The sequence below is a fragment of the Elgaria multicarinata genome, chromosome 4 (assembly GCF_023053635.1).
Source record: "Elgaria multicarinata webbii isolate HBS135686 ecotype San Diego chromosome 4, rElgMul1.1.pri, whole genome shotgun sequence".
Classification (NCBI taxonomy): domain Eukaryota; kingdom Metazoa; phylum Chordata; class Lepidosauria; order Squamata; family Anguidae; genus Elgaria; species Elgaria multicarinata.
The window spans coordinates 22,583,135-22,605,743 of record NC_086174.1 but is presented as its reverse complement, the minus strand read 5'-3'; the positions used below and the strand labels follow the sequence as shown (position 1 = coordinate 22,605,743).

General features: G+C 53.2%; 1 protein-coding gene across 3 annotated transcripts in view; it reads right to left on the bottom strand.

Annotated features, from left to right (window-relative positions):
• LOC134397357 (phosphofurin acidic cluster sorting protein 2-like) overlaps window positions 1-22,609 on the bottom strand; it is a 190,557-nt gene that overhangs the window by 12,100 nt on the left and 155,848 nt on the right. Inside the window, exons 8-20 of one of the 3 annotated variants that reach the window (XM_063123939.1) lie at window positions 21,685-21,744; window positions 20,015-20,166; window positions 15,179-15,272; window positions 14,585-14,656; window positions 12,854-12,981; window positions 11,485-11,617; window positions 11,102-11,206; window positions 7,219-7,325; window positions 6,223-6,377; window positions 5,787-5,897; window positions 5,554-5,656; window positions 842-874; window positions 135-177 (exon numbers count right to left, since the gene is read on the bottom strand). In XM_063123939.1, the coding sequence (XP_062980009.1) occupies window positions 135-177; window positions 842-874; window positions 5,554-5,656; window positions 5,787-5,897; window positions 6,223-6,377; window positions 7,219-7,325; window positions 11,102-11,206; window positions 11,485-11,617; window positions 12,854-12,981; window positions 14,585-14,656; window positions 15,179-15,272; window positions 20,015-20,166; window positions 21,685-21,744 (1,296 nt within the window). Of the gene's footprint in view, window positions 1-134; window positions 178-841; window positions 875-5,013; window positions 5,090-5,553; window positions 5,657-5,786; window positions 5,898-6,222; window positions 6,378-7,218; window positions 7,326-11,101; window positions 11,207-11,484; window positions 11,618-12,853; window positions 12,982-14,584; window positions 14,657-15,178; window positions 15,273-20,014; window positions 20,167-21,684; window positions 21,745-22,609 lie in introns of all 3 variants that reach the window. The other 2 variants (XM_063123940.1, XM_063123941.1) reach the window with 2 other exon arrangements.

The window sequence follows — 22,609 nt, the reverse complement described above, 5'->3', positions numbered from 1 at the left end:
ACGGTGTTCGGGCTTTCTGCAGGATGACCTCCTTTGGCCTCCCCTTGCAGGAGTTTCACGAGGGAAGGTCATCAAGGGGAAAGGGCCAGGACTCCTCTTGCCATTCCTGGCGGTGCCATCCTGACAACACTCACCCCAACAAACGGCACAAATTTCTGGCAGGAATCCTCATCCGGACTGTAAAAGAGGAAGAGAGACAAATGACGCGTGGCGAGGCCCCGCTGTCTGGAAAGGCACTGGGTGAAGCGTAGCTCATGCCCCCAGCTTTAACTCATCCTTTGCCGGTCACATCACCAACAGCCTCCTGAACTGCACGGGAAACAGCTCTGCCCCCACCAGTTGACACAAGCAGAAGAGCCAGGCTTTTGTTGCTGCTGGGTCGGGATCTGGTCTCCCAGCAAAAGCCTGACATTCTAAACAAGCAATTATCCACAGAGCCAAGCAATGGTGTCTCTTCCTCGGGGTGGGGTGGGGGGAACAGGGGGATGGGGATGGGGGAGGAAGCAGGAAGGATCCCTGTGCTCCGCACAGCATAGCAACCTCCCCACCACCTAACCCAGGATCACACTGCATGGGAAAGTTGTGGGGGGGGGGGAGGGGGGAGGGAGGGAGGAGGAGCACAGGGCAGATGCAGAAGAGGCTCAGGCGGAAGGAGGGGGGTTCCCTTCGCCCCCGGCTATTTCCATAGCAAGGAGTTGACACATGCAACCAGGAACAGCCAACAGCCCTCGCCTCACACAAGGCAGACAGGGGAGGAATCGGTTCTGTTCCTAGACAAAGAGAGGCGACGGACGGACACAGGGGATAAAAGGCAACACGGCAGCAAGCCACAGTCCAATACCTGATATAAAAATCAAAATAGAGGCTTCTTTTCCTTGAAGGCCAAAAAAACCAAGAAGAGGGAGAGGCGTAAGCGCTGCTGCAACACAAGCCGTTAAGAGACGCCGGGGCGCTGGGAGACCCCCACCACACACACGGCCCTCGCTCACCTCGCCCCGGAAAGGCTGGGCGGGGCAAAGAGCAAGGGGCATCGGCAACAAACCGGGGGGGGGGGGAGCGGCGGAGAGAGAGAGAGGGGCCCAATCTGCACCAAGCAGGATGCTGCACCATGAAAGCGGCACATGGTACGTGCTAATGGGGCCCCTACAGTCGTCAGGGCACTTCAACACCGCTAGCAAGCAGTCGTGTGGCTCCTGCCGCTTATATACCGCTTTCATACTGCTGTCACGGTGCAGCATCTTGCTGGGTGCAGATGAGGCCGGAGCGTGCCGACGTGGCTCTGGCAGTGGGCCACCCCTTCCCAAGGACACGGAGGGGGCCTGCCTACGTTTGCATAGAGGAGGGACTCCAGAACCCATCCACGGGGAACAGGACTCTTCAGGAGGCGTGCAAGCAGCAGCTCTCTGTAGTTCCTGGTTCTGCACTTGCAAACCAAGCCAGGATGTCTTCATGCGCTTGACATTTATATGCCACCCGGGGCGGCTTGCGGAAGCAGGGAAAGGGGGTGCCCTGCAAAATGCCATGTGTGCCAGCACTGGCTCCAGATCTGTAGCCGGGGGGGGGGGGGGGCTTGAACGCAATACCCTCTGCAACCCACCTCCTCCTTGCCACTGGCCATTTATTGCTCTCTTCCGCACGGACCACCCACAGGGAGAAGAAGAGGGGAGGGGAGGCGGAGGAGGCTTCTCCTCCTCCTTGCGCCTGCTGCTGCCCCCTCCTCTCTTAGGGCAGGCACGGATAGGCCAGGAGAAGGAGGAGGAGCAGGGCCAGGGGTGGGCAGGAAGCCCCAGAAGAGAGGGAGGCGAGGGGGGGGGCAGAAGTGTGGGGAGAGCGGCACAAAAGGAGAGGCCAAACCTCTTAGGGGAGAGGAAGCTGTGGCTCTCCAGAAGTTAGATCCCAACGCCCATCAGCCCCAGCCAGCATAACCATTGGTCAGGGATTTGGAGGATTGTAGTCCAGTAACATCTGGAGGGCCACAGCATCCCCATCCCTATTTTAGGTACTGGTGTGTGTGTGTGTGCGTATGTATATACATCACTCTATCTAATCCAGTTCCGAAACTGAATTCAATGGAGTGATTCTAAAAATAAATGAACCCACTCTTTTTTTCAGTGCCTAGAAGACCCCTTTGCTCCTCTGGGCCACAACGCGATGCCAAAGACCCTGGTGCCGGCCCCCGGCTTCTGCTGCACTGTCAAGCTGATGCGCCGGCAGGCTCAGCGGTCTCCACGTACATGGGCAGCGACGCACGAAATCCTTGCCACTCGGGGACAAGAAAGACTAAACTGCCCCCAGAGTGGGTGCGGCCATTTCCAAACTTCCTGCTTTCAAAGGACCGTTTTTCGCTTCAACAAGGACTGAAGGATTTCAAGCCTCACTCGGCTGCATTCAGACAACACGATAGACAGTCAACGGCGGGGTAATAATCAACTCAGCTGTTTATCTAGAGGGTACACACACACACACCCCACAACATGGTAATAACCGTGGTGTGGATTAGGATCAGCGCTGAGTTGACTGTTAGTCCACGCGGAGTTGACTCACTCATCCCCCGCCCAGTCCTCCCACTGCTATCCCATCGGCCTTTGCTGCTGAAAATCTATCCTGCCAGCTGGACCAGAGCGGCAGCCGCCGCTTTGACCGCTCTTGCCTTGCGAGCCTGTGGCTGACGAAATAACCAACGGTGGCCGAGGAAGTAGCCAACGGTGCCCTCCACACAACACGATAACCAATGGTGATTCAAACAGCCCACTCTGCATAGCATAGGTTATTTGCATTGGTTACTTTGGCTAAATAACCAACCGTTGGTTAAAAAACTCCCTCCGCACAATACGATCACCCGTGGTGGGTTAAATAACCCAACCATGGCTTATCGTGTTGTCTGAAGCCAGTCATTAATTGAGTGCGTAGCTGACACATCTGGTGTCGTGGAGCCAGGGGCGACAGGGATGCATATTAGCAGGGGATGTGGGGGTCATCTGCCAACCCCACCACCCCCGGGGTAGAATCCCCTGTTGCCTCTGAGCTTAGCTGCAATTCTCACAGGAGCTTGGGGCTGGGTGGGAGATAAATGCTCCCAAGAACAAGAGATCATGCGTTGTTGTAATGCAAAGGGTATTGGGGCCGCGTGGTCCTGAACAGGCAAGTGAGACCCATTCGCTTGACGAAAGACCTACTCCTGGTAGAGATGAAAAGCGCTAGAACAGCTTTGTCGATCTGGTTGCTTGAATTTTGGGACTCTCCTTGGGGGCTACGGGGACTTGTGAGCAGTGCCTGCACTCCCAAAATCTGCCACTCCACCACTGGCTGGCGCCACACCCGACGCTTCCCTGTGGCTCCGCATTGCAAGGGGGAGGGCTGTGCTGATGTGGACCCTCTCTATGAGGAAAGCTGCTCAGGGCTGCCGGCGTTTCCCAGACCATCATTTGAAAATCAGTGGGCTGCAGGAAGAACCGCAACCGAAGGCTAATTGCCAGCGGAGGGACGCCTCAAGGCTGAAGAAATCGCCCGCCTGCCCTGCAGTGACCATATGGAAGAATGGGAGGGATCCGGGCTGGATTTCAGAGAGGAAACGAAGAAGCCAAAGACAACCCAGTCCCAGGCTACTTTGACAGCGGAGAATTCTTGCGTCCAGGTAACACCACATTTCACCAATTCAACATGGACCTGTATTATTGTGGGCTTTAACGGCACTGCAATTTTAACAAAGAGTATATTACCTGGGTGCATAGGTTTAACCCCCCATTTCGTTGCTTGCTGTTACCGCCTTGGGTTCCACGAGTGGTTTAGTGAGACACGCCAATGACTCAAAGTAGCACGGAGCCCCTCCCTTGAAATCCAGGTTCAAGCAGGAGCCAAACGCCACAGCGCAAGGGCTGGCCGGAGACATTTTGCTCCCCCAAGACGGCTGCACAAGAAAATCCCTGGCGGTACGGACCCCAGACCCCTGGCCGCCTCACGGAGAACGCCGGAGAGTAACCCTCGGGGCACGCTGGCGCCCCCTCCAGGATACGGCTTGGAGAGTCTGTGCTGTGGGTGCGAGAAGCACTGCCACACTGACTGCAGGCTCCCTGAATACAAATCAATGGTCTCATTGCTGAGCTTCAGTTTTCTGGGCCTATTCACACCACCACGGTCCACGTGGCGACTATGAGAAATGCTGCTGCGTGTGGTGTTGCAGCCTCTGGCAAGCTAGCTCCGTGCACGTCTACCTGTGCGGGCGCTGGGCATCGGGCCTACGCCACCACGGCCGCTGTCTGCAAAGCAATGCCAAAAGCCAAAGCGTGCGCGTGGCAGCAGGTGCGGAAGACCAGCGCGCCAGTATTTTTTCCCCGCGGCCCCCTTCTCTCCATTGCCCTCCCCCCCCCCACCGCGGCCCCCTCCTCACTCGCTACCACCGGCAGCCTTTGTTTCTGGCACTTGCTGTTCCAGCCGTGGGGCTCTTCCGTCCCTTTGCTCATCAGCTCAAGTCAGCAGAGGCCAATTGAGGGCATGCGTGGAAGGCGGGCGCGGCGAACGTCACTGGAGCAGTGGCTGGTGGAGGCTGGAGGCAGCCGGCCTTTCCTCCAAGAGCGAGCAAGGGGTTTCCATCTTGGCTGAGTTAGTGACCCGCGCAACACAGGCAGCGGCTCTGGGGACAGGCCAATTGCCCTCCTCTGGCACGGGCCTCATCGCTCGTGCCTTTCTCAGACCAACGGCAAACTTCCGTGGCGAGTGGAACCCAATGGTGAGCTGGTGGCAGACTTGGGGCGGGTGGGTGGGATAGGAATAGCCAGCTGCTCAGAAGGCCTGTGCCCGTGTCGCCGTCGCTTCAACCAATGCTCCAGGTTCTGAAATGAATTTGAAGGACGGTTCCCCGCTTGGAGGGTATGAGAATGCCCAGAAGCTCTGGGCCTGCCCGCAGGGATGGGCAGGGTAGCGCTCAACCCAGGAAATGCCCCAGCAGAAAGCAGAGAGCCTCCCCTCCTGCCCCAGAAGCCCCCGTAAGGAGTGCAGCAAGCCAGCCGTACGTACTGTGTGCCAATCCCCGTTGGCTGTAGGGGCAAGCAGAGAACAGCAGGGCCTGAAGTACCCCACACACCTGAACTGCGGGGGGAGGAAGCACAGAAACAGCACTTGCAATGCCCAAACCCACCAGCTGGGCCTGCCTTCACTCTGGCACCTTAGGCAGGACCCTCCTCACCCCAAGAGAGAAGAATTGCCCGTCTGTTTCGCTCTCACCCTGCTGTCCTGTGCTCCGCAGGCAAATGCAGAAAACCCAGAGCCATGTGAGTTGCCACTTAAAAGCTGACCGGACGTCCCTTGTAACCGCACGGGCAGGTGACGGCCTATGGACTACGGCCCCACTGCCCAGCACAGCACGCCACCCCCTTGGAAATATGGGGACTGCGAGAGGCAGGCGGGCGCCCATGAGATGGATTACGTGGGTCCAAACGGCTAATTCTCTTGCCGAGTGGTGTGTGCATGTGTGTGACGCACACACAGAATATGAGTGCAAGTAAAAGAAGGAAGGAAAGAAAGAAGGAAGGAAGGATGGACCACAAGTCCGCTTACCTCTTCTGTTTGTAGGTCAACATGGCTTCAGAAATGGGCAGCTGATGGGACACGTTGGCGCCTGTGATGAACTGGGCCACCCGGCCAGGGACGTCCACAGGGTCTAGAGAGAGGGGGGGGGAAGAGTAGAAGGGGGGGGACAGCACAGGACAGGCATGAGGCCCGAGGGAGCCTCACCCAGAGCTCCTCCTCGTGGGTCGCTGCTGGAGCCAGGGCTCCGCCGGGGTTCTTACCCGAATTTGGGGGCTCGACTCGGCTAAAGAGCTCTCTCCACGCGGCATCGAGGAACAAGGTGCTGTACCTGTTATCCACAGAACCAAGGTACTTGGCCAGGGGGTGAGAGCCTGGAGAAGACACCGAGGAAATGGCAGCGTTTAAAGGGGTGGGAGGAGGAAGGTGGGGAAAAGCCACAGCAAAGCAAAGCTTCTCCTGCTCTCCTTGTCCAGCGGTGCCACGGGGCTCAGGTGCGCGTGGGGGGCAGGTCCTGCTTTGACCAGCTCGCCTCTGCCCTTCTCTAGACCACGTTTCCCCACTGGTTGGAGATGGCTGGAGAGGTAGTCCTGCAGGCTGACCGAGATGGGCGGATGGCTGTCCCAGCTGAGAAGATGCCATGGCGCTTCAGGAGCGCCCCACCCACCCACCCGCCCCGCCACAGCAAAGGACTCTTACCCAAGGGCACCACGAGAAAACGGAGGTAGTTGAGCCAGTCCGGGGTCTTGCTGGCCAGCTGCTCCACAAAGAAGCGCAGGACGATGCTCAGGTAACTCTGGTCCCCAGCCACGGCCACTTTCACTGGGGGAGGCATGTGGGAATTACAGTTACAGCTGCCGGAGGAAGAGAAGACTCTGAGACCCTCGCAGCCAAACAGCTCCAGGGCAGCAAAACCAAAGCCCAAAGCCCCGCTCGTGATCCCACCGCTCCCACCATCTCCAGCTCAGACAGAACCACCCATTGAAACGAACGAGCCTTTCCCCCAACCTGGCGTCTTCCTGATGTGCTGAACTACAATTCCTGTCATCCCCAGCCAGCACACCCATTGGCTGTGCTGGCTGGGGATGGTGGGGGTTGTAGTCTAAGACTTAACCTACACCAAGCAGGACACAGCACTATGAAAGCGGTATGAAAGTGGTACATGGTATGTGTCCATGGGCCCCAACAGTTGTCAGTGCACTTCAGTACCGCTCTAAAGCAGTAGTGTGGCTCCTGGCTTTTATATACCGCTCTCATACTGCTTTCATAGTGGAATATCCTGCTTGGTGTAGATTAGGCCTAAGACATCTGGAAGGAGCCAGGTTGGGGAACATGTGGTTCTCCAGTTGTGTTTGAACTGCAATTCCCATCATCTCTGGCTATGCTGCCTGGGCCTGACGGAAGACGCAGTCCAAGAACCCTGGTTCAGTCACGTCTTCTCCAACCTGGTGCCTTCCAGGTGTCCTGGACTACAACCCACCCACCCCGGTCCCTGAACATTGGCCATATTGCGCTGATGGGAGCTGTAGTCCAGAAGGGAAGCTCCCGTCCCTAGGGCTGAAACACCAGTGTGTGTGTGTGTGTGTGTGTGTGTGTGTTGTTTCCTGCCCTGTGTATCCCGAACCCGAGTCCTTCCCACATGGTCAGCCTGGGACAAGCCTGCACAGCGCTCGCGCCTGGCTCCATTGCACTCACTATCTCTGGATCCGAGCAACGATGGTGTTGAAGGCAGCCTGGACGTCCGCCATGGAGCACGTGGAGACAATGGGCTGCTTGTGCTCCTGGAGCTGATCACACAGATACTGCCGGCATAAAAAGATAAAGGCACCGGATGGACACGCAGGAGTGCAAATATCCTCCAAGCTCACTCGATAAGCGCCAGAGCCTCCCTTGCTAATCTCTCCAGTGGCGCTGCAAAGGAGGGACTTTGGGGCAGAGGTCCGGGCCCCCACTCAGCGGAATTATCAGAATCCCCCCCCCAAACGCAGCAGAGCTGGCATTCCACATTGTAAAGACATGGAAATGATACCCAGCAGACACTAAAGAGGGCCCCCCCATTAAGTCCAGAGACAGGCTGTTCATACAACACGTTAACCCACACTCAGTAGCTGAGTGTGGCTTGTTTTGAACTGTGGCTTGTTTGTTGAACTGTGGGTTAGCGGTTTGTCTGAACCCAAGCCATTTCCCAGAGGGTGGCGTGTTAACCATGCAGTGTGGCTTGTTAACCACCCTGAATAACCCAACAATAAAACCATGCATTCTCAAGGCGGCTTGTTAGAGGAAAATAAGCCGTGGTGCAGGGTTCGCAAGCCACCCTGCGGAAAAATGTGACTGTTCATGTGTTGTCTGAACACAAGCACGTTTTCCACAGGATGGGTTATCGTGCTGTCTGAGTGCAGGCTTGTTAACCATGCAATATGGCTTGTTAACCACCCTCAACAATCCAACAGCAAACTATGAGTTCTCAAGGCATTCAAGAAAAATAAGCCACCCTGGCTGCATTCAGATACCACATTAACCCATGGTTCAACAAACAACCCACGGTTCAAAACAACCCACACCCAACGGGACAGGGCTTATTGCACTCCTGTCCTGCTTGTAGACGTCCCAGAAGCATCTGGTTGGCACTGTGGCAAATAGGATGCAGGACTAAATTGATCCGACGTGGCCGGGGGCAGGGCTCATCCTTCACATATATCAAGAGGGCTTATTTATTTCTAAATGTTATATGCTGCCTTCCAGGGCAAAAACCTCCCAGTTTGGCTTACACCAAAACCATACAACACAACCCATCAGGAAGTAATAAAACCACAATCTGAAAATAAACCATTTCAAGACATTAAAACCAGCAGCAGTGGAAACAACACAGAGCACTACCTATTAGAAAACAGTTTCAGATTTAAAGGTTTCCATGGGCTGTTTGAAATAGAGTAGAGGCCGTATACATCTCCCCAGGGAGGAAATTCTACAAGCATGGGGCCATTGCCCAAAAGGCCCTGTGTTGTGCCCACCAAATCAAAAACATTCTGATGGTGGACCCAGGAGCTGATCTCAAGGTCCGGACAGGTCCACATGGATGAAAGCAGCCCTTCAAATAATCTGATCTCAAACTGTTGAGGGTAGCTAGCCTTCCCTGACCTGGTGCCTTCCAGACATTTTGAGCTACAATTCCCATCATGGGCAATGGTAGGGGATGATGGGCAATGGTAGGGGATGATGGGTTTTGTAGGCTGAAACATCTAGAGAGCACCAGATTGGAGAAGGTTGGTTTATGGCTGGAAAGGTCACGATTAACACCTTAACTGGGTGGTAGTGGAAGTGAGAGCCAGTGTGGTGAAGAGGCTAGAGTGTTGGCCTGGGAGTCAGGAGATCCGGGTTCTAGTCCCTACTCGGCCATGGAAGCCCACTGAGTGACTTTGGGCAAGTCACAGACTCTCAGCCCAGCCTACCTCACAGGGTTGTTGTTGTGAGGATAGAAATGGAGAGGAGGAGGATTCTGTACGCTGCCTTAGAAAAAAGGCGGGATATAAATGGAATGAATGACTGAATGAATGAATGACCAGGTCCCCCCTTGATCTGGTCTTTTCCTTTGTCTTAGCTTAGGGGGACTTTTGCACAGTTCTGTGGAACTATGATTAGTGCCCAGGACATAGACAAAAAATAGATGACATTTGGTGAGGGGGGCAGGGGTGGGAGCAGCTGAAAACATGTAAAAAAAATTGGCTTTTTAACACTAACCTAAGAGAATGCAAAACCTAAATAAAAGGACATTACAAGTCAGGAGGGAATGTTAAAAAAAAATAGCCAAGCTTTTCCTGGGAGAACTCTGTAAATACCAAGCTAATGTCAAAGCAAGCCGAGGGAGGTTTGCTGCTTTGGAGTTCTATTTTAGAATTTTTAATACTTTGGGCTGTGGGGGCCATTCCCACCCACCCCATCTTACTGGGACAAACACAAATAAGTTAATAAAATGAAGTAATTAATTCGGGGGCTGATGGATGCATTCTTTCTCAGGCTAAATACCCTGGTAGGCTTCTTTAAGCCACGGTGTGCAGCAAATGGACTGGCAGGAGGCTAGAATCCAGGCAAGGTCATAAGAACGTAAGATGGATCAGGCCCAGGGGCCAACCAGCTGCCCATGAGAAACCCAAAGGAAACCCAGGAGTGCAACTGCCCTTTCCCACCCATGTTCCCCAGCAACGGGTGCACTCTTCAAATACTTAAAAGATTGTTAGTTTTTCCCTACCCTGTGCCTGCTTACCCTACCCTGTACCTGTTTGCATTCTCTTCCCCTCCTTATTTTTTTACTAGGATTTTATTAGATTGTAAGCCTATGCGGCAGGGTCTTGCTATTTACTGTTTTACTCTGTACAGCACCATGTACATTGATGGTGCTATATAAATAAATAATAATAATAATAATAATAATAATAATAATAATAATAATAATAATAATAATTGTCCCACAGAGGAGGGCCAGGATCTCTTCTCGATTCTCCCAGAGTGCAGGACACGGAATAACGGGCTCAAGTTAAAGGAAGCCAGATTCCAGCTGGACATCAGGAAAAACTTCCTGACTGTTAGAGCAGTGCAACAATGGAATCAGTTACCTAGGGAGGTTGTGGGCTCTCCCACACTAGAGGCCTTCAAGAGGCAGCTGGACAAGCATGTCGGGGATGCTTTAGGGTGGATTTCTGCATTGAGCAGGGGGTTGGACTTGATGGCCTTGTAGGCCCCTTCCAACTCTGCTATTCTATGATTCTATGATAGTCACACTGCCTCTGATACTGGAGGTAGCATAGAGCCATCATGACTAGCAGCCACTGAGAGCCTCCTCCTCCATGTGAAGGTGAACGGAGGGAGATTCAGGGCAGATAAAAGCGAGGAGGACGTCTTCGCACAGCGCAGTTACACTATGGAATGTGCTACTATCAGATGTGGCGACGGCCACCCACGTAGGCTGCTTCCATTCAGAAAGCATTTGTGCAGGTCCTCCACCCTTTCCTTCCTTAACAGGTTTTCCACAGTAAGAAAAAAGACGGAAGCAGCGGTGGGAAAACACGGGAGAGTTGCAAGTGGAAGACGACGATGACGTCAAATTCCTCGAGCGAGGCAGGGCGATGGCGCGAAGACCCGGAGACGGCTTCAAAAGCGGACGAGACAAATTCATGGAGGGCGAAGCTGTCGGTGGCTACATGCTGCCTCCTGGATCAGAGGCGCTATGGAGGGGGGCTGTTCTCCCCCCGTCCTGCTTGTGGGCTTCCCAGAGGCATCTGGGAAAGAGGACGCTGAACGACACGGGCCTTTGACCTGCGAGGCTCTTGTGCTCAGCTGGAGAGGCATGGCCCTGCCAGCCCCATTGCCCTGCGGGGGGCTAGGTTAGATCAGCCTCCCCCAGCCTGGCGCCCTCCAGGTGTGTTGGACCACAACTCCCATCATGGCTAGGAATGATGGGAGTTGCATCCCAACGCACCTGGAGGGCACCAGGGCCGGGGGAGGCTGGAAGAGGTGCGACACACAGACCCTCCGCCGGCAGTGGAGAGGCTTCCCCACCCGGACCCTCGCCGGGGCTCCTCACCTGGCCCTGCCACTCGCCGATGTTCACCAGGATGATGCTCTCCGGCAGCTGCTCATCCGAGACCAGGATCTGGTTGAGCTGGTCGTACACAGACTTCCGAGGCACCTGCAGCAGCAAAGCCAAGCCGCTGGCAGGTGTGCTGGAAACAGCGCCCCCCCTCCCCCACCGCCCCAAGACCTGAGGATCCCCAAGGCCAGAGAGAGACCTGCTGGCCCGGGTTGCAAAGCCGGAGGCTGCGAACCTCTGCCTCGTTGGGGCTCTGCGCTCCCACTCCTGACCCCCCCCCCCGACCCTTTCGGGAGGCTCAGTCGCTCTCCAGGGGAAAAAAAAGCCTCCTTCTCCCCAGGACCTCCCGCTCCACCCCGGGCCCTCCGCAGCCAGACCTGGGTATTCTGCCGGGAGTCCGGGGAGCTCTCGCTGTCCAGGCTGCCGGTCCGGTCGCCGTGGCCCTTGGAGTTCTGCCTGTCCTTCATGGACATGCTGCGGGGGCGCCAGAGTTGCTTGTTCTCGGCTTTGCTGAAAGGCAAGGAGCGGTTGTCGGAAAAGAGCGGCACGGGAGACGGACTGGGGGGTTTCGAGAGGAAGGGCTCTACCAGGCTAACGAGCAGCCACCACTATTGCTATTATTAAGGATTATTATTATTATTATTATTATTATTATTATTATTATTATTATTATTTCTATACCACCCCATAGCCAAAGCTCTCTGGGCAGTTTACAAAGAATAAAAACATTAAAAACAATGTGCAAAATTTAAAAACGTAAAACACACACACACCAGGCAGTATACACAGAAACAACATCTATCGAGAAACAACTTTGAGCAATCAGCCAAACTGCAAAACAAAGAGAAAAGTCTTGGCCTGGCCCCGAAAAGACAGCCATGTTGGTGCCAGGCGGGCCTCGTCGGGGAGATCATTCCATAATTGGGGGTGGAGGGGGCACCACCAAGAAGGCCCTCTTCTTTGTTGCTGTCTAGCCAGAGTAAGCAGTAGCGACACGTCCAGGCCAAGCGAGAGCCTGACCATGTTATTTGCAGGTGGCCTTTCAGGTGGGTTAAGAGAGCAGAAGAGCCACTACGGCCCTTTCTCCACCTAAGGATTATCCCAGGAAAACGGAGGGGTCGTCCCTGCCTGCTCCCAGGATCCCCTGTGTGTCATTTGGATGCACAGGGATGATCCCGGGGGAAAAGGCAGGTGTAGAAACGGCCTACGTCTCACTCCATCTCTAAAGACCAATCAATGGGATCCCCCTCCTTCCACTTTCACTATTTATTTGTTTGTTTATTTATTTACAATTATTTTTAGGCCACCTTTAGAGGAAAAACCCTGTCAAGGCAACATCCGAGATAAAAAAACACACATAGAAAAACATTTGCAATAAAATTCAGCAACTGTTAAACTTCATTCCAGGTTCCATAAAAACGGAGGTCATCAATAATAAATATGTGCCAAGTTAGGGCTGGAAGGCTGCCCGGGGAGACGTTCTTGGCAGCTGCCGCTCAAATTAATTGAGTTACAAAGGATTACACTGGAGCTCACTCAGGTATTTACCTTTGCAACTGACTGACTGCAAAGTAAGTTAAGCCGAGAGACAGTGCCTCAGCGAAGGCTCCCCCCTAGCTGCACCGCCGCACCGGGATTTGGACCCAAATCTCCGACTTTCGAAGCCAACATTCCTCATCCTCCGGTTAATGTCCTTGGCGGAGTTGTCATGGTGGCCGTTCCAAACAAGGATGAGGCCTTCCTTACCTGGGGGAAACGGTGGCTGGGAACTCCGGCTTGCTGACGCTGTTCAGCTGCACGAGCCGGTCCAGGCTGCTCTCCTTCAGGACCGTCTCGGGGGTTCCTCCTGGGCAGGATTCGTCTGCCTCCAGTTCCTGAGAGGACGCACAGAAAGTATTGGGTGGAAAGGAGGTGGAGGCTTCTGTTTAGGGCCCTATGAGAAGGCCAAGCGTCTGTTTCCCCGGACCGGCCTCTCCCACGAAGCAAGAGCTCTGGCCCGCTTGAGGGCCCCAATAGATAAAGAGGCACCAGCCCTGCGCTTCAAATTCTTCCCACTCCTCAAATGACCAGGCAAAAAGCCTTTCCTTTCCGAAACTGCCAGTGCAAATTCCCACCCTGTGCCTCCATGCTTCTAAGGCTTTTTAATTTCGCATCTGCCCCCAGTAATAAACGATTTCATTTTTTGTGTATGGCGTGGAGAAACACAGAGTAGGCCTTCAAGAGGCAGCTGGACAGCCCTCTGTCAGGGATGCTTTAGGGTGGATTCCTGCATTGAGCAGGGGTTTGGACTCCATGGCCTCAGAGGCCCCTTCCAACTCTGCTAGTCTATGATAGTTCCCTGCATGACCGTATCGCCACAGCTTGTATGAGACGGATCACTTGCTTCAAAGGAGCCTACATCACAATCTCCCTGCCCACTGGGAGCCAATGTGTTTGGTAAACTTCCCCCAACCGGGGCCCCCTCTAGACATGGAGGCCCTGCTGGCTGGGGATCTTGGGAGTTGCAGACCCACACATCCGCAGGGCACAAGGCCGGTCTAGACTCACCTTCTTCCCCACAGTTACCATTATTATTATTATTTATTTATTTATTTATATAGCACCAGCAAGAGAATTCACTTCTGTGCTTTCTCTGATGCTGCGGCTCACGTGGCCACTGGAAGAGAAGGTAGCAGGGCGGTGCTCACACCACCCGGTTAGGCACATTTTGTGGCCTTCCCCTTTCTGGGAGGGAGGGGTGAGCTCCATTTCCCTGGCTACCACTCTAGAAATTTTCAAAGCTGCTTCGGGCAGTGTGTCTGCTAAGAGATTGAGAGGAGGAATTGGCCCAGAAAAAGCAGCTTTTAGACTGCGCCCTGCCTGATGATGCAGACGTGAGCCACACTGCCCTCCTGTGGCCTAATGCAGAAGTGTGTCCTGAGATAGCTGCTGGGGCCGGGGCTGAAAGTGACACCCGCCCAGCAGCTGCTGGCAATCCTAGGTGCTGACATTCTTCAGTAGACCCTGAAAATGGCAGGTTCCTTTTCCCTTGGGGGCATCCCTGTGCAAAAAATGTGCATCTCCTGAAAATGACAGGTCCCTTTTCCCTTGGGGAAAAAAATGACATGTCCCTTTTCCCTTGGAAAATGGCAGGTTCCTTTTCCCTTGGGGGCATCCCTGTGCAAAAAATGTGTATCCTCTGAAAATGACAGGTCCCTTTTCCCTTGGGGTGGGTGGGTTGTCCCTGTGCAAAATGTGGACAGCTGGCCCCAAAGACTGCTCTGCCCCCACCATTCACGCTCCTCAAGTGTCAGAGTAAGTGATGAACTGGCGTGGGATGAAACTCTTGCATGTGTGGACGGCTGGGTTCGGTTGGGCGGCATGACAAGAGGAGCCATTCCCGCATGCGGACACGCTCCCAGGCCAGACACGGCACCGCAACGTTCGTAAAAGTGGGCCCAGAAAGGACTTGCTAGCAACCCAGCCCACCGTGCTCACCATAGCCACGGTTTCCATGGCAGCCTCGTCTTGGGGGCGAGGGGCACCCACTTTCCGCTTCTCTGCTTCTTCCTGGCGGGGTGAGGAGGGCAAGGAGGTGCAGGGAAAAGAGGAGAGGCGATTAGTAGCGAAGCCTCCGGATACGAGAAGGGAGCAAAGGCAGTACGGTTCCGAGAAAAGGAAGGGGAAAAAATCAAACACCAAAATATGTGTGTGTGTGTGTGTGTGTGTGTGTGTACTTGTGTAGACTTGGGCGCTGGGAGCAGGTCCCAGTGGCCCAGGAGAGGTTATGTGGGGGAAAGCCACTGAGCCCCCCCCTCAACACTGCCCTCCTGTGGCCTAATGCAGAAGTGTGACCTGAGATAGCTGCTGAGGCCGGGGCTGAAGGTGAGTCCAGCTGGCCTGCTCCTAACCCACCTCTCCTAGACTAGGGAAGGAAGCAGCTCATCAAGGAAAGAGAGGAAAAAGTGGGAAGAAACAGAGCAGGGATTGTCCCCAACAGCATGTAGGTTTGGGAAGGAAGGAGGCCCAGGCAGACAGGCTGGTAATAGGGGAAGAGAAGGAGGAGGAGGAGGAGGAGGAGTAACAACTCACAGGGCTGCCCGGCTCTCTCTCCTGCCCCTTTTGGCCATGCAGACTGCTGATCTCAGTCTGGGAACCAGAGTGAGAGACGCCCTCAAAGAAGCGCCTGCAGAAGAAACAGACGGACGGACAGACAGACAGAGAGACGGACAGGAAGAGAAATGAGGTAGAAGTGAAGTCACCGTAACCCCCAGCGTGAACCCCTCCCGGCCTCTGCCCCCACGGAGCACCGCAAGCGCACCCACCACCAGAGCCCCCCCACCCCCACGGCCTCCTGGCAACACAAAGAAAGACAAGAGCGGGAGGGGAGGGGAGGGGAGGGGAGGGGAGGGGCAGGACCCAGTGAGCAGAGTCAAAACCAATTCAAAATAAAATGAAAATGAAGGCATCCATTGGTAAGAGAGAAAGGACACAGAGACAGAGCCAAGCAGCTCTTCCTCCAGCTAGAAAAGGCCGCTGCCCTCCCGACCAACCAGATTCCCCCACCAAGCAAAAGGGGCGTGGCAGATAAAAGAACCATTTGCATCGCTTTTGAAATGGTTGTTGTTGGGGGGGGGGGAATAAATCACATGTCGCTAAGGCGGCCCCCTAATCTGGTGCCCTTGGAATGGGTTGGACTGCGACATAGGCTGAGGATGATGGGAATTGCAGCCCAACCCATCTGCCGTGACGTTGGGTAAGGCTAACTAAGCTAAGTTAATTAAGAAGCCATAGGGAGAGAGAGGCAAAGGTAGGGGCATCTGCTTTGGCTGCAGCTGGATTTTGCAACAGATGTGTGCCGGCACAGACCCAGCTGCAAGATTTTCACCGAGGCCTGGCCTGATGAGAGCGCTGCCTTCTGCAGGGAGTCAGGAATGGAGGTCTGCGCTGCTCCCAGTTTAAGATCTCGGAGGCATCCCCCTTTCCACACCCATGCCGGCTGCAGTTCTAGACAGCGCAGAGGCAACGTAAGGATTGGGGACAGGAAATATAAGCGAGGCCCTACGGCTCCAGAGGATAAAGGAAAAGACACAGAGGTGTTTCTCTTAAATCAGACTCCCAAATCCAGGCTCGTAATGCTCCATAAAAGATGAAGACATTCGGGTGGATAGACTCCCGCTCAGGGCAATTCCTAGGTACCCTTACGAAGTACCATCTCTAGGGCTATCAGGACCATTCTGCAGGCTCCTAAAGAACCTTTCCTGTAGTCATCTTCGGCGAGTAACAATTGCCTCCAGGTGACCAGACAGGAAAGTTTTTGTAAATGGGAATAGGGCGGGTTTTCCTCCTTCTCCTTTCAGACCATCGATGAGCTGCAAAATATTTTCGAGAAAAGGGGGAAGCAGGCCAGTAAAGGTTGTGGGCTAATTTGCAAAGCTGAAGGAGAAGATCTCCCTAATCCCCATGGCAAACTTCGTGGCCATCCAAGATGTGCACCACCAGCACTTTTATCACCTGTGCATCAAGTGCAATATATAGCAGGACATTCCTAGGAATTCCTCCACTGTTGCGGATCTTTGTTTTCCTGGAAGTTGTACAAAGCCATATTCTGAGCCTCGGTAATGAGTGGGAACTTCCCAAGCACATCTGATGGCTGAAAGCTCACAAGGGGGGCAGGAAGGCCATAGCCCCTCCCCATTTCATTGATCCTGGATCTGTTTTTATCGTTGTTTATAATTGTTTTTAGATATACTGTACGTTGCTGTGTTATGTTGCATGTTTTGTGGTTTAAAATTTTGTATATGGTTTTTAATTGTTTTAATCTTATGTAAACCACCCAGAGAGCTTCAGCTATGGGGCGATATAAAAATGTTGTTGTTAGAGACTGAAAGAACTGGGCATGTTTAGCCTGGAGAAGAGTACTCTTCAAGTACTTGAAAGGTTGTCACACAGAGGAGGGCCAGGATCTCTTCTCAATCATCCCAGAGTGCAGGACGCAGAATAATGGGCTCAGGTTACAGAAAGCCAGATTCTGGCTGGACATCAGGAAAAATTTCCTGACTCTTAGAGCAGTATGACAATGGAACCAATGACCTAGGGCGGTTGTGGGCTCTCCCACACTAGAGGCATTCAAGAGGCAGCTGGACAACCATCTGTCAGGGATGCTTTAAGGTGGATTCCTGCATTGAGCAGGGGGTTGGACTCGATGGCCTTATAGGCGCCTTCCAACTCTACTATTCTATGATTCTCTATGATTACTACTACTACTACTACTACTATTGTCTCCATCCCACATACATTAATTATGAATTTGGGAGGTTCCACTTCACAGCCCAGAACAAGTCCCCAAAGATGGTTGAAGAGGTTTGAAGAAGCTGGGTACATCTAGTCTGGAGAATGGACAATCAAAAGGTGTCAGGGCAGCCATCTCCAAATACTGGGTCACATTGATGATGGAGCAAACGTGTTTTCAGCTGCCCCAGAGAAACCTTCCCCAATCTGGTGCCCTTCAGATGCATTTGATCGGAACTCCCACCATTCCGAGCCAGCATGCCCATTGGCTAGGAATGATGGGAGTTGTAGTCCAACACATGTGGAGGGCACCAGGTTGGGGAAGGCTGGTCCAGAGAGCGGACCTTCAACCAAGAGGTTCAAATTGCAAGGAAGGGGATTTCAACTATTTATTATTATTTATTTATTGCATTTATACCCCGTCTTTTTTCCTCCAAGGAACCCAAGGCAGTGTACATAATCCTCCTCCTCATTTTAGCTTCACAACAACAACCCTGTGAGGTAGGCTGGGCTGAGAGTTTGTGATTAGCCCAAAGTCACCTAGTGGGTTTCCATGGCTGAGTGGGGACTGGAACCCGGATCTCCTGACTCACAGTCCAACTCTTTAGCCACTACACCACACTGGCTCCACACTAAACATTAGGAAGAACTTCCTGATGGTATGAGTTGTCCACGAGTGGCACAGACTGTCTTGGAAGGTGTCCGACTCTCCTTTGTTAGAGGGTTTTAAGCAGAGGCTTGACGGCCACTTATCAGGGACATTGTAGCAGCAGATTTCTGGCACTGACAGCGGGTTGGACTAGATGACCTTTGAGGCCTCTTCCAACTCTTCTATTTAGCCATCATAGCTCAAAGCAACTGAAGGGACCTACCTTCCATGGATTCATCTACTGACCCTCAAAAGCCATGTAAGCCAATGGCCAATATCACATCTTGAGGCCACCAACTCCATAAACATGCTCTGTGAAGAGGGGCTTTCTTTTCTCTGCAGGGTCAGTTTCCTCGGGTGACCCCAAGCTCTTGTGTTATGAATGAGGGGGGAAATTCTCTCTCCATTTCCTCCATACCATGCAATCTTTTACAAAACTCTTTCATGGACTGGGTTCGGATGACACGATAACCAACGGTGGGTTAAATAGTCAATGGTGGGTTATGTTGGGACATTTTCACACCACAGTTGGTTATTTGGCCAAAATAACCAACGCAAATAACCAACACTGTGCAGACTTGATTAACTGAACAACCATTGGTTATCATGTCATGTGTCAGGCACCATTGACTATTCCATCACACACAACTGGTTATTTTCAGAGACTACAGAATCCCCTGGCAAGAGCGACCAAAGTGATGTCTGCTGCTCTAGTCCAGCTGGCAGAACTCACAATGGCTGATGGGATACAAGCAGGAGGACTGAGGGGGGGTAGAGAGGACAGGGGGTGGTCAATCAAACACACTGTTGACTAATAGTCAACTTGACGCTGGCCTTAATCCACACCACGGTTGACTCTAATCATGTTGTGTGGGGAGAACCCCCTCGATAATCGATTGCGGAGTCAACTATTAACCCATCATTGACTACTCTGTTGTCCGAACACAGCCATTGTGTGTATGTGTGTGTGTGTGTCCATCCCACCCATCCTGCCTCTGCATAGTCCTCTTTCTTCTGAGCTAAAAAGCCCCCAAAGCTCTTCGGCCAGCCTTCCCAAACCTGACACCCTGCAGGTGTGTTGAATTGCAGCTGACATCATCCCCAGGGATGATGGGAGTTGTAGTCCAAGACGCCTGGAGGGTGCCAGGTTGAGGCAGGCTGCTTTAGCTCGTTAAGGAAGGTCCATAAACCTCTTGATGGTCCGGGCTGCGCTTTACTGGCAACCTGCCCAGCACTTCCAATGTCCTACTTGGGAAGGGGAGGCCTGCAGGATCACAAAGGATGAAGACTGAAATATAGACACACACATACATTCTAAGGCCGTGTGAACCCGGACGCCCAAGGAGGTGACCTGGTGTCACTCTAGCAGGCTCTGAAATATGACTGCACCGACCCTGACTCTCTCTCTCTCCGTCCCTCCTCCAGAGGCCTGCTTCCGAGGAAGTAAAGGGTCGTGAGAGAGCAACACTTTCCCTCACTTGCTACAGAGGCCCTTTGCCGCGCCATCAATCCCCGCCGGTCTCTTGCAACTCACACAGGGCTCTCTATCAGCCTGTCAAATCCAAGGTCAGCCTCAAGTTATCAGCATCTATCACCCAGCTACTTTATGGCCCCAAGCCTCCCTTTTCCCAGCGTATGAATCAAAAGCACAGAAGCCGTTTTCCATAAGTCATCGGCTCACGCCCTGGCGTCGGGATGCCAGCAAGGATAGGACAGGAAGGCTGCAAGCCCTTATCTGAGACAAAGTCCCATTGGAGTCAACAACACCGACGACTGAGTAGGTGTGCACAGAATCGCCCTGCAAGACGATGGCTTCTGCTGCAAGGGCTGGGTGGGAGATTGCTTTTTAACTTCTGGGGGAGGTCGACGCCTTTTGGAGCACAGAGGAAGCTCCTGCGGCACGCAAACCCCCTCCTGCCTTAAACAGCCTTAAACAGCCTTAAACAGCCCAGCAGCCCGAGGGCCGCCGTTCTCCCGCCAGCTCTCACCTCAGGGTAGGCTTAGGCGTGCTGTGGACGCTCTCGTTATCCTCGATCTCCGGGCCGCTGTCGCTGTTGTTGCACTCCTCGAGGCTGTCGTAAAGCAGGCCCAGGTCCTCCTCCACTTCTTGGGTCTGATCCACCGGGTCGGAATCCAACACCTGCAGAAACCAAAACCAAGAGGAAGGGAAACACAAGTCCCGCAATGTAATATATGTGCTTTCTTTCATTCATTCATCGTTTAGACCCTGCCTATTTTTATTAAATAAAAAATGAAAACCACCACAAAATCTAAAACAGCCTTAAACACAAAACCAACCAACCAAAGAGCTATAGAAAATAGCATCAGAAAAACCTGATTCAGCAACGAATGAGAGCCTCCCATTCAGAGCAACCCAGGGGACAGGGCCCAAAACGTGGCACCAAGCCGCTAACAACCGGAGCGGCATGGGGGGCAGGCTGGGGGGGCTGGGGACCCCTGCATGGTATTATCAGCCCTTGTGAGGTCAAATCTCTTTGACAGAGCTAGGAATGGTGAACGTATACCAAATGCCGTTGTGGTGCTGTAGCACTGGCTTTAGAACGGTTTTTTTAAAAAACCACACTTGCTTCTGTAGCCTGGCGAAACAACCCATGAAGAACTCCCAGTTCTGGGTTCACTTGTATAACTCATGCTTTAAACAACCCAGAGTTCACAACCCAATGACAAACCATGTGTCGTCATTACCCTGGTTCATAAAACATGACAAGCCAGAATACAGCTTGCTGATGAATCGCAGGTTGTTGTACTGTGTGAACCTAGCTATGCTAAGAAACCATGGGTTCTTAAGCACAAACAATCCACTGTTCACAACCCAACAACAAACCATGGGTCCTCTTTGTGGGTTGCTTGTGGTTAACAAACCATGGTTTGTGAGCGTGGTTGCGCTCACACATCAGCAGCCCAGAATTCAACAACCCATACCATCAATTAATGTGATAGTTGTTTTAAATGTATCTAATCTGCTTTTATGCTTTTAAATTTTGTATATCAGTATTGTAACGTTCAGTGTTTTAATCTTTGTAAACCACCCAGAGAGCTTTGGCTATGGGGAGGTATCTAAATGTAATAAATAGTAGTAGTAGTAGTGGCAATAATGATGATGATGATGATGATGTGCAAACCAGGCTAGTGAAAATCCCAGCTTCACTTTAGCTATGAGTATACAGAGTGGTTTCATACCAAGCTAGCCTAGAGTGGGGGAAACGACGTCCCTCCAATTGCTGTTGGATTCTTATCAGCCCCAGCCAGCATGGGCAATCTTCAGGGATGATGGGAGCTGTTGTTCAGCCATAGATTCCCCACCCTTGATCTACTGTGACTGGCTGGAGAACGCACCAAATACATTCAAAGCGTGTGCTCTACCCACTGGGGCCCTTTCTCACATAACACACAGATTTCTTTTATCCGCTCCCAGCGCACTTGCTGCGACCCAGGCCAGCTCTACGAGGAGGACGCCCCGCAGCCCTGCGACGTTCCTAGCACGACGGGCATCACGTTCACAGCTGCTGCGCGCAAGAGTGCCAGCCAGCCGCCCAAGAGGCACGGCAGGGATTGCTTTCCACACGCAGGGATGTTGTGAGGGGGAGGGCCGGATGAGAGCTACGCATCTGGCAAGGACAGACTCACAAGCTCTTACCTCGTCCGACACTTTAAATCTCTTCAGCAAGGCAACGAATTTCTGCTTGAAGTTTGGTTGCTGAAATGAAAAAGGGAGTTGAGGGGGAGCGAGGAGAAGAACGTTCAGCCATTGCGCCAGAGACTTCCACCTTGCCTTCGCTACAGACACACACACACACTGCAGTACGCTGACTTCTTTAGACTTCTTCTGTGGGCTTGACCCACAGAAAAGCCAAAGGCACCCCTCAGCTGGGCCAGTTCCAGATCTGGGCTGGGGGTGTTGGGCGCTCTGCCTCAGGGCCTCTCCCGGCCTTCACCGCCACTTGGCTCTCCCGCTGGTGGCACTGAGGCCAGCCCCATCCTCCATATACAAGTAGACATCAGCTGCTCAGCTCCCAGCCCATAACAGCACTGGCAAAGCCACTGGGAAGCCCCGCCTCGCCTCGCCCGTGTCCCCCTCAGGCTCACTACTTTCAGGCTTAGCTGGCAAAAGCGGGACGGGAGTGGGAGGCTGCCAGCTGTCACAGCACCGCTGCCAGGGGCCCAAGTGGTGTTGCACGAACCAGCAAGGCAGCAGCCTGGTGGGCACTGCCAGAGGCCAAGGCTCCAGGCTGATGCCCCAATAGGCCCGGTGCTGATGCCGGGCCTGCTCCTCAGTCATGAGTCTCCTCCCCTGTCATGATGTCCTACGCCGGTCACTTCTCCTGTGTGTGTCGCACCCTGTCTCCGATTTCCCCACGTGGAAGCCATCTGTTCTCTTGCACTGCCTATCGATGCTATCCTTCCTCTTAACGTCCGTTATAAGACAGAGACGCATGACCATGGCGCAATGCACTTCATAAATATGGCAGCAAGTCCATAGCACTGCTCTGGTTGCTGACGTATAGATGCTGTTTGCTCAGAGGGCTCATGGTCCGCAGGGGCAGAATACAGCCATGTGTGTC